This window comes from Typopeltis vanoorti, chromosome 6 (assembly GCF_054136105.1).
Source record: "Typopeltis vanoorti isolate ZY-2024b chromosome 6, IOZ_Tvanoo_1.0, whole genome shotgun sequence".
Classification (NCBI taxonomy): domain Eukaryota; kingdom Metazoa; phylum Arthropoda; class Arachnida; order Uropygi; family Thelyphonidae; genus Typopeltis; species Typopeltis vanoorti.
Genome location: NC_143554.1, coordinates 1031160 through 1051749, shown reverse-complemented (window position 1 = coordinate 1051749; position 20590 = coordinate 1031160). Strand labels below are relative to the sequence as shown.

General features: G+C 36.7%; 1 protein-coding gene across 4 annotated transcripts in view; it reads right to left on the bottom strand.

The window, feature by feature from the left end:
- LOC150105243 (lanC-like protein 2) overlaps nt 1-20590 on the bottom strand; it is a 309805-nt gene that overhangs the window by 64699 nt on the left and 224516 nt on the right. For all 4 annotated transcript variants that reach the window (XM_090394012.1, XM_090394013.1, XM_090394010.1 and 1 more), the window contains one exon: nt 2623-2799. In XM_090394012.1, the coding sequence (XP_090250138.1) occupies nt 2623-2799 (177 nt within the window). The remainder of the gene's footprint in view (nt 1-2622; nt 2800-20590) is intronic.

Sequence of the window (20590 nt, the reverse complement as noted above, 5' to 3'; positions counted from 1 at the left end):
TTGATAATGGGTTGATAACAGAATACTGCTGTTATCAACCCATTTCTGTATCCTTTTTCTTTCTGGATAAAACTTTCTGATATCTATCCATCAGCCAGTCACTGATCAAACTCAGAAGTTTGTTATCCAATCCCATCTGTTTCAATTTATTTAAGAGCTTGATGTGTGGCAGTCTATCAGAAGCTTTTGCAAAATTCAAGTACACCACTGTATATGCATCTCCTCTATCCAAGGTATTTGCCACTTTGTTATAGTACATAAGTTAGTAAAGCTGACCTCCCTTTAACAAACCTTTGCTGATGACCACAGAGAATACTACTGTTATCAACCCATTTCTGTATCCTACTTCTCATCACTCTCTCAAGTACCTTCACCACTACTAAAGATATACAGACCGGCCTATAATTTGAACCTACAGCTTATCACCACCTTTATGCAGTGGAACAATTTTATCCTCCTTCCACTTCCTTGGAACCTGTGCTTTTGCAAGACTTTTATTAAACAGGCATTCCAATGCTACTGCCAATTCCCGGGAACATTCCTTTACAATGCATGATGATATTGCTGGCCTGGTTGGCAGAGCGGTTAGCATATCCGCTATCCAGCCAAAGGGCTGCGGGTTCGAATCCCACCATGGGTGTGGATGTTTGCGATTGTCTGTGGAAATACTAGTGGTGATGGTGGTGGTAGATGATGTTGGTGTAGTTGTGGTTAGTTGTAGTCCTTGGATTAAGTGGTGGATGGTGACAGAGTTGTCAAGTAGGTGCCCTCCCTAGATGAGTCTTTGGACTCCCTGGAGGTGTCACGTATTATTATTATTATTAGTAGTAGTAATAATAATAATGTCATCAAATCCTATTCGCCTTATTGACATCAAATTTATTTATTTCCTCAAATACCTTCCTGCTCATTCATAATTAAGCCATCCTCTTCTATGTCCTCTACACTTAAGTTACTCATGATTCCATCCATGATTCAACGAATCATGATTCATCATGATTCAATTTATAAAGGATGAAACACATTTATAAATTGATCACAGAATACCTCAACAATGTCTTCTGCAGCAGTTACCATTCTACCACTTTCATCCATTAATATCATCTTATTATGATCATTCTTCCTTCTACTTGCCACATATCTAAAAAACTCTCGAGGGTTTTTCTTTGCCTGATTTGTCACAATTCTGCTCTAATTTTGTTTTTCTTACTAACTGAGTCACTCTCCTGGCTTGTTTTTTACACTCTTCATGTAACAGATTATTACCATTATTCATCTTGTACTTCCTCTACAGTATCTTATTTTTCCAGATTTCTTGCTTAAGTTTCACTTTCATTCATTTTACACCTACCTTACTCAGCCTTATGGCCTTTGGAATACATTCACACAATTCATACTGTTATGTATTTCTTTGTCAGTTCCCAAGCAGCATCTATTTCATTACCACTCAACTCCTCATTTCATGCCATATCTCCAAACTGTCTCCAAAGCGTGTCATAATCACCAGCCTTGTACTTTCATATATATCCTTTCCTCACAGAAGTCTGCATATATCTAGCCTCATCCCAGGTATCACTTCATGATCACTCTCACCAAATGGATGAAAATGTGAAACCCCTCTCACAATTACATCCTCTGATGAAATGATCAGGTCTATGACTCATCTTTGCAAAATAAATTTATCTTTATGAATAATCCTATTTAAAAGTCTTTTCATCATGTATGGCTTAAGTATATAATTACATTAAACTAATTCATGTTGTGTACTGTGAAAATAAGGGCATGCCAATACTACATTACAACTGCATACCCATCTAAGGGTAACAGAGGAGGATATTGGGAGAATTACAGCTGGTGGAGAAACAAATGAAAATTGATCTTGTTTAATTAATTTTCTTTTTTTTTTAAGGGTTTCTCTGATTTTTATAATCATGATGATGACTTCCTTTCAACTTATGTAATTAATTCTCTAGCAACAAATAAAACGTTATTTGAGAATACGTGACTGTTTATTTCAAAATTAATCTTCTGATGCAGGGTAGGTTTTAGTTTATAACAGGGGAGAGATAAATAGTGCCACCTGTTGTCAGAGATAAGAATTATTTCACATTTCAGAAACAGGAGTAAAGTATCTTTGGGAATATCCAAAGATACTTTACTATTTTAGGAGGTGCAAAGAGTCTATGAAGAAATTAACTTATTACATTAATTACATAAGATACTATCTCCTGGTTGAAAATAAAACTTCTTTATTACATTCATTGGAGGTCAAAAAAAAAAAAAAAAAAGAAGTATATTATGCAAAAAAAAAAAATAAATAAAATAAAATAAAATAAGCCAATACATTTTATATGTATTAGAACAAAGCTGAAAATTCACTTTCCACTTGTCTCTGGTGAGTGGGCAAGTGGATTTCTGGAGTCCTGCTCCCAAGCAATTTTCAAACCACTTCTCTGTGGAATAGGTTGAACAAGTAGGGAGAGAGAGTGGGGGAAGCTCTGCATGACTCTCCTCTGGGATGGAATTTTATATATACATATAAACATTCATATTTATATATACATTATATGTAAAGTAAGTGTGTTTGTATATTTATATATACATAAAAACAAACATACTTACTTTCAGTGCCCTATACAAATATTTTTCTTCATTTGTCACTTGAAAAAGTCGTAAAAATGCATAAGCATTCCCAGACACACCATGACATATTCCATAGCCCTTCCTTAAAATACCTCTTCTCCATATAATCTCACCACATTCTCTGGCTGCATTCATATACTTGTCATCTGCAAACACCTATAAGCATGAAACCAACAAATTAATGACACAGCTGTTCTGAGAGAATTCACTTTTTCAATATATGAATCGATTCTATGATATAATCTAATATACACTGCAGAAAAATATAGTACCTCTAATATAATTTAGAAAAATATAGAACTTCTTAAAATATAATCAGCATAAATGTGAGAAAAGTATAGTTCTTTTATTAAAATAGCATTATGCATATATAATACAACAATTTTATGTTTCTTGAGAAACATAAAATCCTTACTACATTCCCACCTCTAACCAAACTATGATCTTTGCTAGAACAACTGAAACATGGTGTACTGAAGTACCTAGGTGTTTACAACCTTTGGTGGCATTGTAATGTCCCATATTATGGAAAAACAGAAAATCCATAGAACAGCATGCAGCAGCAGCACATCAGCGATATTACATATGACAGAACAGGGCCTCAGCTCTATCCAGTCATGTACTAAATTCTGCAAATGATAATGACAATCTGTCTACTAGACATCTAGTAAAATGGGATACATCACAGATCTTACACAGATGCTATGACTTAATTGAAAGGAAGATATTAGAATCCATAGAAATAATATACTCAAACCTCATCCATCTGAATGTAAATCTCAGCTACAATTTATCAGATTGTTATTGAATTATAAATCAACTATGTTAAATGTGAGAGTAACAAGCACTTGCATTCAAAAAAACCAACAGATCTAGAACAGTTTCAAATGACAGCAAGCTTTTTTTAAGTGTAATGATAGTTACTATATTTTTAAAGTTTATTTTGTCTCTGCAACATTTCTTCTGGTTTGGGGCACCAGATAAGTTCCCAAGAGGAGGGATGACACTAATATTGCTCCAATTTAACAACAAACAGGATAACATACCCTACTTTTTTGTGTTCCCCTGGCTTAATTAGTCATAAAAATTTATTATATACAGTAGAAACAAATTATTCTGAATACTCAGATTTTACAGAAAAATGTTAATTTAGCAAGAAAATAAGCACAAAAATTAAACTCCAACTTTACCTAATAATTTATATATGCTCCTCTGTTCTTAAGAAATTCATTAATTCACTTAGACATGGACTCTACCAACATAGAACACATTTTTCTTATTTCTGCATCTTGAAATGATACTTTTATAATGGATTGTATTAAGTTATCCTTTCTATCACAATTTAATTTTGATAAATTTTTCCAAGACTCTTTTTTACTATATCCCACAAATTTTCTATTGGATTAATGTCAGGACCACACAAGCAATTGGATGTTATGATTTCTGAGGAACTCTTTCACTTTTTTTGAAGTGTGGCATGGAGCAAGATCCTGTTTGAAGATGAGTTCTTTGTCTTTCTGTATCTGTGGGCCACTCTTTTCTCCAATATTTTTATGTATTGGTCACTTTTCATAATACCATCAACAGACACAAGTGATCCTTGACCATCATGTGTAAAACAACTCCAGAATATCTTTTTAGCTTGGTGTTTTAGGAGCTTGTTGAAGGTGGCTGGGATAAGTCATCTCCGCAGCTGATTTGCAAACAGCTTTGGGTACTCACTCTCCTTGGACAAAGAAATGGCTCTCATCTGAGAATATGACCTTCTTCCACTTCTTAAACAGTCCAATCTTTGTACACTTTTGCCCATTGGAACCTCTTTTTCTTCATAGCCTTTGTTAACAAGTTTCTTTTTTATTCTCTGAGCAGTCCTCCCTGCTTCAAACAATCTTCAATGGACTGTCATGTCAGAAACATTAATCCCACTACTTGTCAAGTCTCTATTTAAGTCTATAGCAGACAATCTTGGACTCATTTTGCTTTTAACTAGTAAACGATCTAAAGTAAGTGTCATTTTCCTTTTTTCCAATTTCCAATACATTCACCAACTTCAGTTATACAGATTGGACTATAATTTGTAACCACAGCCTTATCACCACCTTTATGCGGTGGAACAATTTCATCTTCTTTCCACTCTTGAAAGCTGTGGTTTTGTAAGACTTATTAAACATAGTCATGCAAATGCTACTGCCAATTCCTTTTTCCCTCCCTTAAATGTTAAGCTCATATATGAGAGTGGTTAGTTGATCAACCTTTAGTATCTTCTTCTTATTGTGCTATCTTCTATCGAAGGTCAGCGACCATCTTGGCGAACACCTTTAGTATATTAGTACCATATATAGGTAGTGGGTTTGAAAAGGAGGAACTTGTTTACATTTGATTTAAAAGACTGTATAATAGTATTCCTTGAGAAACACAATAGGGGAAGTCTGTTCTGCAATACAGCAATTACAGGGATGAAGGAGGAGGAGGAAAAGAAAGCTGTTCTGTGGGTTTCAAAGTGCACTGTGAAGAGATGTTGAGCAGCAGCAGCTGTACATGTTACAATGGGCTTAGTACAGAGGGGAGGAATTATTGATGCTGTTTCAGATGAACATTTCCCATGGAAATATTTATAGAATACACATAGTGTGGAAACCAAACGTCCATTCGAAAACTAGAATTCCCTTAGGATGTGTGGTTATATGTCATCAAATCCTATCACCTTATTGACATCAAGTTTATTTATTTCCTCATATACATCCTGCTCACTCATAATTAAGCATCATCTCCTATGTCCTCTACATTTAAGTTGATCACGATTCCACTAAGATAAGGGTGAAATACCCTTATAAATTCATCACTGAATACCTCAACAACATCTTCTGCAACAGTCACCATTCTACCATTTTCATCCATTAACATCATCTTACCATAATCATTCTTCCTTCAACTTGCCACATATCTAAAAACTCTCTAGGGTTTTTCTTCGCCTGATTTACTAATTTCCTGTTCATATTACACTTTTGTTGTCCTTATTGAGTAATTCTCCTTGCTCTTTATACTTTTCAAGTAACTGACTATTCCATTATGCATCTTGTACTGCCTCCAAACTGCCTTCTTCTCCAAGATTTCATGTTTAAGCCCTTTATTCATCCATTTTACATCTATCTTATTCAGCCTTTTGGCATTCTGAATACATTCACACATTGATGCTGTTATGTATTTTGTTGTTAGATCCCAAGCAGCATTTACTTCCTTACTGCTCATATTCTCATTCCATGCTATAGCTTCAAGCTGCCCGCTAAGTTTGTCATAATCACCAGCCTTGTACTTCCACATATATCCCTACCTCACAGATGTCTGTACATGGCTAGCCACAACTCAGGTGATCACTTCATGATCACTCTTACCAACTAGAAGAAAGTGCAAAACCTCACTCACAATTATATCCTCTGATGAAATGATCAGATCTAAAACTGCCAATCCTCGTATGCTCTCCTTGACATGCTGCCTGAGGTAATTATCTCTCAAGAACTCAAGAAATTCATTTACTTATTCCCAAATGCTATCTCTTCATTCCGATCTATACTGCCATAATTAAAATCACCCATAATAATCACACTTCCTTTGTTTACTAACCCAAGTTGTTTATACATTTCTTCATCACCACCCCCCCTCCATATTCCCTGACCTGCAGTAACTATGTGTCCAACTAAATGTGTCTTCCTGTCAACCACCACCTCACACCACACTACCCACTACCTTGTAACCATTACCACTAATTTCACTTTCATATCTACTTTATGTGGACATAATTCTCTTGTTATCATCATCAGCACTTACTCTCCCTTCTTGTCATTTCTATCCTTGTGAAAAACACTGTACCCAGGGCTGGATTAACCATTAAGAAAAATAAGCACGTGCTTAGAGCATCATGGAAAGGGGGGCACCACAGAATTTCTGCTTTAGTTAGATGTTGAATTTAATTTAAATTAACTTTTAATTAGTTTTTCATTGTTTGTATCTTTTCTTACTGTTACGTGCTTTGTTTCAATAAATAATGACATGTAGAAGGCCTAATAAAACTCTAACCATGTGCACGACGGTTCGTTTACACTGTATTATCGCTCACGACGCTTTCTGGCACTACCATTGCGTCAAATGAGGTAATTTTTTATAATTAACGTAACCATTTTATTTTTTATTTTCCTGTCTGTTTTAGGTCTTGTTTTAATAAATTATGTCTTATAAAAAGGCTCCAGAAGCAAATATAAAACAACTCACGTGGCTGTCTCAGAAACGCCCCCCCCCCCCCGGTAAAAGGCCTAGCTGTCACAGAAGTGCAACTCCGGTAAAATAAGAATTAATTAAAGCACAAAATTCAGTTGTAAGTCAAAAATTAAATTGTTCATATGATTTTGCCTGTGATATGTGCAGCTGTGTTGATTACCACCTAATATTCAACAAAATAATCTTTTTATTTCTGTATTTAACAGATCCCAAGAACCAAGATGAAACGTGTTCAGTTAAGTGGTGCACAAAAACGAAAACTATCAAAAAAGAAACAAGAGGAGACTTTGGAATTAGATTCCAAGACTGCAAAGCTGACTGCTTTTTTCACACAAGTTCCACAACATTATATACCAATTCCTGATCAGAGCCAATCTCCGTCATCATGGACACAAATACCACTTTGATCACTTCAAAATCAAAATATGATGATGTTGCAATCAAGGTGTCACAAGCAGGTTCATCTAGCACATGTCTCACTATTGACCTCACTTTGTCTGTAAATTCTCTTGATATCACTACTGAAAATGTTGATGCAAGTTGCTTTACATAACATTCTGAGGTTGAAATAATTGCTGAAAATGAAAGTTTAGTGGGCCATGGTGATGGCCCACTAAATCTTTCGTAGACTGAAATGATTCAGTCTATGAAAGATGAAGTAAATATAGCAAAAGATCCAAGGTTGTGGCTTGATTTCTCTGCTGATAACGTGGCTTATTGGACTGCTTGTGGACCCAGTGACTGCCAACACCACAATGGGCCATTTGACAAGTCTTACCGACATTTCAGTAGTGGCAAACCAGTAAGATACTGTTCGCAGAAACTTTTTGTTGGGACAAAAGCCAATGGTGAGGAATACAAGAGAGAGAGAGTGGGTATTGTATTCACCATCAACGGAATCAGTTTATTGTTTTGTTTGTAAACTGTTTGCTCCTAAAATTTCTCACATTTTGTTACAAGAGAAGGGTTCAGTGATTGACGAAATACTATTGTAATTGATCAACATGAAAAAATCATGGAAATTAAAATGTCTTAAAATCCCTCTGTGATACCAGATGGGAGGCATGAACATGAACATGCTATGGCAACAGCAGCAATTTTGAAATTTTTCCTTCAAATGTTAGAAGCATTAGACTGTATAGCCAAAGACCAGTCACAAAAGGGAGACACTAGAAGAGAAACAGATAATATTGCAAATAAGATGCAAAGGCTAGAATTCGTTTTTATGTTGAATTTTTGGGATCAGATTTTGCAAAGTTTTCATAGAGTAAGCCAAGTTCTACAGAATGAGGATGTCAACTTAAAAACATGTGCAGATCTGTATGGATCATTAGATGACCAATTGTGCACTTCACAAAATGAATTTGAAAGATATGAAGCAGCTACAAAGGAAGTGCTACCAGATGTTGATTACAAGGCAGCTCAAACTTGCAAACGTATCAGAAAGAAGGTACCCAAGGACAGAGATGCTCCAGAAGTATATCTGAATGCCAGAGATAAATTTCGTATCACCACCTTTTACACAATTGTTGACAAACTTGAAACTGAGATGAGAAGAAGAGATATACAAAGAAATATTAGAGAGATTTTCTTTTCTAAGTGATGTGCCACATAATGCTACTTCAGTGACTTCATCATCTACTGAAATTGAAAGGTATTCTCAGTGTTGTCAAAAGCTGATTGATGCTTACCCAGAGGACTTGAACACTAATTACTCAGCTGAGCTTCAGCAGTTTCACTCATATGTGTGCCATAAGTTCAGTGCAACAAAAAATGTAAAAACAAGATTCAGTCATGCTGAACTTTATAAAATAATTGTAGAAGACAATATTGAGTGTGCCTTTCCAAATGTAGACATTGCCTTTCGTATATTTTTAACATTAATGGTCACAAATTGCTCAGCTGAGCGTTCATTTTCTCAGTTGAAGTATATTAAAAATCCCATCAAAACAACTATGCAACAAGGCAGGTTGAATGTCTTATCTCTACTAAGTATAGAAGCAGATGTGTTAAGTAAGATTAATTTTGAGGATCTGATCAAAGACTTTGCAATTAAAAAAAGTAGGAGAAAACGTTTAAAATCTAAATAAAGTTGAAGTATACAAATAAACATTATTTTCCATCTTACTATAAGTTTTGTTTCATTTTGAAAAATAAAAATTTATTTTATGGTTTATTATTGTTTATATTTTGAATTACATATATATATATATATATATATATATGGGGCACCAAAATATTTTAAGTGCTTAGGGCCTCTATGGGTCTTAATCCAGTCCTGACTGTACCTTTCCATTTCTATTCCCATTAAGATATCATCTTTATTCAACCATGTTCCAATGATTCTGATGTGAATAAACCAAATAAGCGAAACCATTTCATCTCCCTTATTCCTGGTACTTCTCCCATTTGTAAATAAATACAGCAGTTCACTTTTAGGTCTATAACCAGTCCTACCTAAGCTAGTTGTGATTTCCTCACACCTGCTCTTGTCCAATCACCTTTATCACTGCTTACCACATATGTGTGGTCAGTCTCAACTACCCGACTCACATTGCAATCTATTCCATTTCTATGCTGATCATCTCCATACATACATACATTTGCTACTACTTCCAATATCCATTCTCCCTATGCCATGTCTTCCTGTTTACTTGTTGTGCTTGCATTCCCGTTCTCTCTGAATCTCTCACACTACTACTGTTTACATTGCCAAGCACTTCTATCTCTTCCATACCACTCTCCTGATCTTTCACTTCATCTCTTACTGATCTCTTGCTTCCATCACAAATTGCATTTCCATCTAGCTACATTTTCTCCAGTGCACTTATTCCAAACCCATTCAAATGGAACCTATCATGCCTGTGTAATTCCATTATTCACTCAAACACATGCCAGACATCCACAAACTGTACTTTCTTCTCCTCGCGCAGCCCTGCTAGCATACTATTCATGATTCTGGCTCTCTGTCTGAACTCATCGTCATACCATAGCAACACACTGACAACCTTCCCCACTATACTTCAATAACCTCCTGATATTCCCATACATTCTCCTTATGTCCACTAAAATCATTTGCCCCCATGACCACCATCACCAATTCTCTTGCTCATTTCCTCCTCAAGTCCAAATATGGCAAGCAAGAGGAAGAATAATTATGGCAGGTTGATACTGGTGGATAGTCTAGTAGCAGTATGGTCATTGCAAAGGATATAGTGGAATTACTGAATGAGCACTTCATCAGCATACATCATCATCATTATTATTATTATTATGTGACACTCCAAGGAGCCCAAAGACTCATCGAGGGAGGGCACCTACTCTACAACTCTCTGTCTCCACCACTCAATCCACTACAGTGAACCGCATCATCATCAACACCATCTACTGTCCACCACCACAACTAGTATTTTTACATATAATCATACAGGTGTAAATGGTGCCAAGTAATATATAGAGTGGAAGAAAGTATTAGGAGAATTGGAAGTGAAATAACTTGTATTATTATTATTACTTGCCACCTCCAAAGACTCATCGAGGTGTTGACTGGGTGAGATGCTAATAAGGTCTTGGGAATGGATGAGACATCACCAAGCATTCTTAACGAATGTATACAACAACAGTTAGCTATGCCCTTGAATGGTTATTTAATGGGAGTCTTGCAGTGGGTAACGTTTCTAAGGAGTGGAAAGAAAGCAAAATAATACTACTCCAAAAGTGTGGTTCAGGAACTAAAGTTTCCAATTATAGATCAGTCTATATAACTGCAGTTGTAGTCAAGGTGTATGAGAAATTGCTTAGGAATAGAATACAAGATTGGGTTGATGGACATAGCATTCTTTATAATGGTCAGCATGGATTTGTAAAGGGTAGGTCTTATTTTAGCAATTTTACTTTGATTTTATGATAAGGTAACGAGTGTGTTAGATAAGGAGAGTTATAGACAGTGAGCATTTCATAGATTACCATAAGATAAGTTAGTATACAAGCTGCAGAGGATGGGAATAAATGGTATATTGGTTAGAGATGCATTAGTGATTGGCTGTCTGAATGATGCCAGCAAGTTGTGTATGATGGAACAGGTGTCTCAAAAAAAGGGAGAGTAACCAGTGGTGTGCTCCAGGGTTCTGTTCTTTAGCCTGTGCTGTTTAACTTGTTTGTAAATAATATATATCATGTGGACTGATTGGGAATCTTCAGTTGTGTGCTGATGATGCAAAGTTGGGAAGAATTATAAGTAGCACTGCTGATGTTAATTCCCTTCAGTTTTAAAATTGAATATAAGACCTGATAGACTTTTGACATGGACAGACAAGTTAGGTTGTAGTTTTAATATTAATAAGTGCAAGGTGTTGTATTTTGTAGTGAGAAATATAAGGCTTTGTACTATATTGAGTGCTGTACTGAAGGAAGTGGATGATATTCGATATTTGGAACTGACAGCAGACTCAAGTTTAGAGAGTATATATTGCAAATGTTGCAAAGACTGCACATTGTGGTGCTGCTATAATAAGAAGTATTCTAACATGTAGGGATAAGGAGGTAGTTGTGATGCTGTATAAACCACTGGTCAGACTATTGTGTCACCTGGTTTTCATTGTGATGTGAAAACACTGGAGAGGGTTCAGAGACGAGTGACTAAGACAATATCAGGCCTCTGGAATGCTAGCTATAGAGAGAGAGAGAGAGAGAGAGAGATCGAAGAAATGTGGATAACAGTTTTGTAGATAAGAGGAAAAGAGATGATATGATAGCGACATTTAAGTTAGTGAGGGGTTTTATTGGATTAATCCAGAGGGGATTATAAAAGGAGCAGAAGGTGAGAGGGGAAGAACCTGAGGCCATCCCCAGAAGTTATGTAAGAGTCTGGTGAAGAGAGATGTGAGGAGTAGATTTTTTACATGGAGAATTGTTAGCAAATGGAATGCATTACTGGAATATGTTGTTAATGCATGGAGTATTAAGGATTTTATAATTCAGTATGATAAATATGTTCTCAGTCGAATGAACCACCCACAACAAATCTGCCGACTCCATTGAGGGTATAATAATAATATTAATAATTTTATCCTATATAACTACAAGTGTTGAAGCAAATATGTTAGTTAGCTATTTGTATATTAGTATGTTTATCAGTCTGTGAAGAAAAAAAATCAAGTATTTTATAAGTGATCCAAGACATCATCATCATCATCATAACACTAATTATGGGTATAAACCATATTGGTCTGTTCTGGTCTCATTATCCACCTAATATCCTTTTTTGAGGTCTACCCTGCCTTCTCTTTTCAAATGGCTTATATTTTAGTATTTGTTTAGGATGTCGGGTGTTGGCCATTCAGTTTACATGTTCAATCCATTTTTGTTTATAATTGTTTAGTTTTTCTTCTATTGATTTTGTTTTTAGTTCTTTTAAAATGTCTTCGTTCTTTTTTGATCTAATAATGTGTATTTTGCAGTTCTCGTAAATCTCATTTCACTTGTTTTTATTCTTTGTTTATCTGGTTGTTTATTGCCCAAATTTCACTGCCATATAATAATGTGGGCACTCTAAAGTATCGTATATTTTCAAGCATGTTTCTTTTTGTACTATATTTGGGTTGAGTGTTCTATTTATCAGGCCTATAATCTGTAAAAATTTTGAAGTTTTAATTTTATGTCTTTTTCTCCTTCATATGATATTTCACATCCATGATAACTGAAAGTATTTATCTATTATTTTATTATTAATAACTATTTTGCTTCTAACTGGAGTTTGTTCACAAAATGCCATTGTTTTAGTTTTATCTATGAAAATTTTCATTCCAAACTGTTCTACTATAATGTTTAAATTATATATTGCTCTTTGTAAATTGTCTTCCTTATCTGATATTATTAACTGATCATCTGCAAATAATAGCATATTTATTTTGTTATTCTGGGAAATTTCTATACTTTGATTGTTTAAGATGTTCCGCTGTATTAATATTTATTAATGTAAATATTGAAAAGTGCTGGAGACAGAGGGCATCCCTGTCTTACTTACTCCTTGGATTTTAATTGTTTTTCAGACAACTTTTCATTTATTTTTATTTTTATTTCATTACCTTTATATATATATATATTCAATATTGCATGTAGTAAAATATTAGGTATATTTATTCTTTATAATATATCAAACAGTATATATCTTTTTACTTTGTCAAATACATTTTCATAATCTATAAACAAAAGATGAGTTTCCAAACTAAAGTCTCTTCTTTTTTTCTACAAGTGATTTAAGACAATTTATTATTATTTATTTATTTTTTATTAATGATGCTATTTTTTGCTACCTTTTCACCTCTAGCACATATGTCTTGAATCACTTTTATGAAAAAAATCAAACAATTTCTTCTCTACTATTATGAACAAACATTCAAAACAGTCATAAAAATTCTCAATAAAATAAAATTCTCGGGTCTACACATATCCCTATATTAATGCATTTCTGAATTCTGATTGGCTCCACAACATCATTGGTAGATGGACCAATCCAGTGACATGATGTGATGTGACATGGTGGCAACTGTGAAAATAACTGATGAACATTTAGGTCAGAATCAATATAAAGAAATATCTTGTGCAAATAAATACTTATGTTTCAGCTTTCAAAGTTTTAATATCCACTATTAACAATCAAACTTGGCATATTCCATTACTGGATAAGAAATAAGCTAATTATTATTATTATTATTACTACTACTACTACTACGGGCTACTCCAGGAGTCCTTAGACTCATCGAGGGAGGCCCTAAACATCATGTTCACACAACTTTTCAACATTCTCACAGTATAAGAAATTTAGTTTAATCCTTTATCCAAGTGTGAGCAAACAAAGTTTGCGCCTGAAAGTATCTTCAGGACTGGGTTAAGGTGGTACACACCAGGGCAACTCGTTGCAAAGGTGGAGCAAGCTACCAACACTCCTATCCTAGTATCTCCTATAATGCAAAACACATCTCCTTGCGGATATGTCTATTGTTATGCATTAAGGGAAGGGCCACTACCCAGACCGGTTTCGACCTTTATTGAGGTCTCTTCAGTGGGAGCCAGGCCCAAGTCGAGATATCAGGCAGAAGCATTAGCAGGTCATCTCCACCTATAGGAATTGCCAATTGGTGTGCCACCCTTTTTTAATAAATTACTCTGGATTTAGAGAAAGATGTTGAAAGTTTATTTTCCACTTGGTTAGAGTATAAGAAATTTAGTTTAATCCTTTATCCAAGTGTGAGCAAACAAAGTTTGCGCCTGAAAGTATCTTCAGGACTGGGTTAAGGTGGTACACACCAGGGCAACTCGTTGCAAAGGTGGAGCAAGCTACCAACACTCCTATCCTAGTATCTCCTATAATGCAAAACACATCTCCTTGCGGATATGTCTATTGTTATGCATTAAGGGAAGGGCCACTACCCAGACCGGTTTCGACCTTTATTGAGGTCTCTTCAGTGGGAGCCAGGCCCAAGTCGAGATATCAGGCAGAAGCATTAGCAGGTCATCTCCACCTATAGGAATTGCCAATTGGTGTGCCACCCTTTTTTAATAAATTACTCTGGATTTAGAGAAAGATGTTGAAAGTTTATTTTCCACTTGGTTAGAGTATAAGAAATTTAGTTTAATCCTTTATCCAAGTGTGAGCAAACAAAGTTTGCGCCTGAAAGTATCTTCAGGACTGGGTTAAGGTGGTACACACCAGGGCAACTCGTTGCAAAGGTGGAGCAAGCTACCAACACTCCTATCCTAGTATCTCCTATAATGCAAAACACATCTCCTTGCGGATATGTCTATTGTTATGCATTAAGGGAAGGGCCACTACCCAGACCGGTTTCGACCTTTATTGAGGTCTCTTCAGTGGGAGCCAGGCCCAAGTCGAGATATCAGGCAGAAGCATTAGCAGGTCATCTCCACCTATAGGAATTGCCAATTGGTGTGCCACCCTTTTTTAATAAATTACTCTGGATTTAGAGAAAGATGTTGAAAGTTTATTTTCCACTTGGTTAGAGTATAAGAAATTTAGTTTAATCCTTTATCCAAGTGTGAGCAAACAAAGTTTGCGCCTGAAAGTATCTTCAGGACTGGGTTAAGGTGGTACACACCAGGGCAACTCGTTGCAAAGGTGGAGCAAGCTACCAACACTCCTATCCTAGTATCTCCTATAATGCAAAACACATCTCCTTGCGGATATGTCTATTGTTATGCATTAAGGGAAGGGCCACTACCCAGACCGGTTTCGACCTTTATTGAGGTCTCTTCAGTGGGAGCCAGGCCCAAGTCGAGATATCAGGCAGAAGCATTAGCAGGTCATCTCCACCTATAGGAATTGCCAATTGGTGTGCCACCCTTTTTTTAATAAATTACTCTGGATTTAGAGAAAGATGTTGAAAGTTTATTTTCCACTTGGTTAGAGTATAAGAAATTTAGTTTAATCCTTTATCCAAGTGTGAGCAAACAAAGTTTGCGCCTGAAAGTATCTTCAGGACTGGGTTAAGGTGGTACACACCAGGGCAACTCGTTGCAATAGGTGGAGATGACCTGCTAATGCTTCTGCCTGATATCTCGACTTGGGCCTGGCTCCCACTGAAGAGACCTCAATAAAGGTCGAAACCGGTCTGGGTAGTGGCCCTTCCCTTAATGCATAACAATAGACATATCCGCAAGGAGATGTGTTTTGCATTATAGGAGATACTAGGATAGGAGTGTTGGTAGCTTGCTCCACCTTTGCAACGAGTTGCCCTGGTGTGTACCACCTTAACCCAGTCCTGAAGATACTTTCAGGCGCAAACTTTGTTTGCTCACACTTGGATAAAGGATTAAACTAAATTTCTTATACTCTAACCAAGTGGAAAATAAACTTTCAACATCTTTCTCTAAATCCAGAGTAATTTATTAAAAAAGGGTGGCACACCAATTGGCAATTCCTATAGGTGGAGATGACCTGCTAATGCTTCTGCCTGATATCTCGACTTGGGCCTGGCTCCCACTGAAGAGACCTCAATAAAGGTCGAAACCGGTCTGGGTAGTGGCCCTTCCCTTAATGCATAACAATAGACATATCCGCAAGGAGATGTGTTTTGCATTATAGGAGATACTAGGATAGGAGTGTTGGTAGCTTGCTCCACCTTTGCAACGAGTTGCCCTGGTGTGTACCACCTTAACCCAGTCCTGAAGATACTTTCAGGCGCAAACTTTGTTTGCTCACACTTGGATAAAGGATTAAACTAAATTTCTTATACTCTAACCAAGTGGAAAATAAACTTTCAACATCTTTCTCTAAATCCAGAGTAATTTATTAAAAAAGGGTGGCACACCAATTGGCAATTCCTATAGGTGGAGATGACCTGCTAATGCTTCTGCCTGATATCTCGACTTGGGCCTGGCTCCCACTGAAGAGACCTCAATAAAGGTCGAAACCGGTCTGGGTAGTGGCCCTTCCCTTAATGCATAACAATAGACATATCCGCAAGGAGATGTGTTTTGCATTATAGGAGATACTAGGATAGGAGTGTTGGTAGCTTGCTCCACCTTTGCAACGAGTTGCCCTGGTGTGTACCACCTTAACCCAGTCCTGAAGATACTTTCAGGCGCAAACTTTGTTTGCTCACACTTGGATAAAGGATTAAACTAAATTTCTTATACTCTAACCAAGTGGAAAATAAACTTTCAACATTCTCACAGTATCTATCATACCTTGCCTTGAACTCGCTCACTGTCATAGCACCCACAACAGACTCTGGCAGCTTATTCCACTCATTTACCACTCTAAAAGTAAAGAACCCAGCTCTAACACTCCTGCTAACCACACTCTTGGCCAGCTTCCATGGGTGTCCCATAGTTCTCCCACCACCAGTCCTGATCTCAAAAATATCATCTGAATTAATCCTATAGAATCCTTTTAGCAATTTGAATGTCTCAATCATATCTCCCCTTTTCTGCCTATCAACTAGTTTCTGCAACCCACAAATCTTCAACCTGTTCTCATATGGTTCATTCCATAGACCTGCTATCATCTTAGTCACTCGCCTCTGGATCCTCTCCACCTCCTCCCCATCAAGAAGGAACCGAGGTGACCAAATCTGGGCACAGTAGTCGAGATGAGGTCTTATCAGAGCTCGGTACAGAGGTACAATAACTTGCTTGTCTCTGCTCGTCAAGGTATTTTTCAACAACCAAGTGAGTTGATGAGCTGATTTAGCTACTTTCGCAATGTGCCCCCTAAACTTCGTCTCCCTATCCACCAACACTCCCAAGTCCCTGGCCTCATCAATCTCTTGGAGTACAGTTCCACCAATGTGGTATACTGCTGCTAATCTTTTCACTCCGAAATGCATAACCTTACATTTTGTCACATTAAATTGACATCCATTCTCCTTAGTCCAGAACTCTAATCTATCTAAGTCATCTTGCAAGACTTTGACATCTTCTGTGTTCACTATCGCCCTACCCAACTTTGCATCATCAGCGAACAAATGAACTGTCCCACTTAGACCCTTCCCTATATCGTTAATGAACAGATTAAACAGCAGTGGTCCAAGAACAGAACCCTGTGGCACACCACTAGTCACAGGCCGTCTTTTGGACTCTACTCCTGAATAAACTACTCTTTGATATCTCTCCATCAACCACCCAGCTATCATTCTCACCAACCCTATATCCATTCCCATATGTTGTAGTTTATGGATTAGAATTCCATGTGGTATCCTGTCAAACGCCTTTGCCAGGTCCAGCAGTATCACTGTAAACCCATTTTCCTTATCCAGTTTAGCCGGCACCTTGTTATAAAACTTGAGCAAGTTACTGAGGCATGATCTACCCTTCACAAAGCCATGCTGTCCTCTGTACAGTATCTCATTTTCATCAATCCATTCCTGTATTTTTCCTTGACTACTTTCTCCAAGACCTTGACAACGACTCCTGATATGCTGATCGGTCGGTAATTTGCAACCATAGTCTTGGATCCTCCTTTATGCAGTGAAACTATTTTCCCCTCTTTCCACGCCTTCGGGACTAAGCCAGACCCGAGACTCAGATTAAACAACATGGTCAAGGGCACTGATAATTCCTTAGCCGCTTCATGCAAGACCCGTGCCGTTATACCATCCAATCCCACAGATGTATTCACATTAAGGTTCTGTAATAGACTATTCACCTCCACTTCATTCATCACAATTCCCTTATAAACTAATGGTTCCTTAATTTTTTCAACGTCACCACCTGGATGATATACTTTTGCAAAGTGCGCGCTCAGTAACTGCACTATATCGACTGGTTCAGTGAACTCTTTACCATCGTCATTCCTTAAAATCATTTTGCCATGTACAGTTTTTTCTTGCTTGCAGCATATTGAAAGAACTGTTTGGGATTCTCTTTTGCTTGCATAGCTAGTTTCCTTTCATAATCGGCTTTTGCTGTTTTTACCACACTCGTTACCCTTCTGGCCTGCACTTTATACTGTTCGTGTGCCTGCAGGTCACCCCTTTCTTTAAATTCCCTCCATAGTTGTTTCTTTTTTTGCAGCTCAAGCTTAATGGTGTTATTCATCCATTTAATCCCTACTTGTTTCACTATTCGGACCTTAGGTATACAATCAGCCATAACCTCCTGTAAATGCTCTTTGACCACTTCCCATGCTCTATCGACGTCCAGCCCTTGCAGTTGTACATGCCATGGCACTGATCCAAGCAATCTCCTAAGCTTGTCATACTTGCCAGCACGGTAATTCCACATATACCCTCTCTTAATCGAAAATTCCACACCTTTAGCCATCTCCCAGGTCAAGACCTTATGATCACTCTCACCAATAGGTGGCAACATGGTCATATTCATCACAGTCAAATTCTCAGATGCTATTACCAGGTCAAGCAGTCTCACACCCCTAGTATTTTCAATTACATGCTGTCTCAGATAGTTATCCCTTAATAACTGAATAAAATCCTTTTCCTTCCTCACATGTGTCCTCTCCTCCTTCCAATCAATGTTAACATAGTTGAAATCCCCCATAATAATTACCCTCCTTCCACTCATTTCATCAATTTCCCTATGCATACTATCTCCCCCATCTATTCCATCAGCTGGTCTATAGCAGCACCCAACTGTATATTTTATTCTGCCAGTCTCAATCTCACACCAAATAGCCTCAAATGAGCTCCTTTCACTATCCTGCGATACAACTTCAATTCTCCTTGGCTGCAGTTCATCAGCTATCATTAATAATACCCCTCCCCCCATTTTATTCTCTCTGTCCCTCCTAAACTATTAATGTTCATATTTAATCACCTGGGCATTCCTTTGCATATCTATTTTAGGTTGCTATGCTGCAATTAACTGGTTACATCAGGGTTAAACTGAGCACTCTCTAAAGATAAAATTATGCATGGATATCCATCCAATCCACTCATTGGTCATATTCTATTACGACAAAATCAGTGATAATAAAACAGACGAGGCATTTGTATTAACATACATTCAAATGCAATAAGTAAGGTAACATACAAAAAACTATTTATGACATAAAATGTGACAAAGAATTGGTGTTACATAAATAAAACTGAAAATTAATCTGAAACAACTCTTCTGATTTTTTCCCCTAACTAAAAATTCTCACTCATCACAGCAGACAGGCAGATTGAGTGCATTTTTAAGCCCTATGTGTATATATAGGGCTTAAAAATATAGAAAGTATATATATATATATAGAAAGTTTTTTACCTTGGGTATATATTATGTTAAAGATACCAAGCAATTTTATAAGCTAGGTTTTTAATCCTTTTTCCCAAGTATGCAAATAGACAAGTAAGTCAAGCTTACGGCTACATGTAGTGCAACACTAGGCAACTTGTTATTAAGGTGGAGTGTTGCACTACGTGCAACCACAAATTTGACTTACTTGTCTGTTTGCATACTTGGGAAAAAGGATTAAAAACCTAGCTTATAAAATTGCTTGGTATCTTTAACACACACACACACACACATATATCAGTGGAGTTGCATGTCCATTTCGGTTGGGTGTGCTGTCATGTTGGCTTATGCAACCTGGGCTACAAAATTCCTGTCAATTTGGCTGTAGGATTGCATTTTTTGTTGAAAATTTTTTCCACTTCTTTATACTAAAAATTAAAGATGCCAAGAAATTATATTCTTGGTTTAATCTTTTATCCAAGTGTAAGCAAGCAAAGTTTGTCCTTAAAGTAACTTCATGACTGGGCTACTCATATATCGAGGCTAATGACTTCACATCACTTGCCTTAGTATCTCATAATGGAAAAGCACATACTTATGGACACGTATAATGCATATAATGCTATGCATTATGAGAAGGGTGACGACCAGACTGGTTTTGACCTTTATTGAAGTCTCATCCAAAGTATTTTAGTAATAAGGTGTGATACCTTTTGGCTATATGCACATGGAAATATGACTTCTGTATTACTTCAACCTTGGTATCACTTCTGGTTCTGTTACTCTCACTAATGACAGCTTGGATTTTGGCAAGATAAGTACTTTGGTTTTCTTTCGTTTAGTTTGCACTTTGATTATGCTAGTAGTAGTTCTGTCTCCACTATCACAGTTTTTTTTTTTTTTTAAAGTAAATATTAAGATTGCTGGTAGTGTAGTTAATATCTGCATTACTGGATTACGATGTTTGGTAGTATCACAGCAG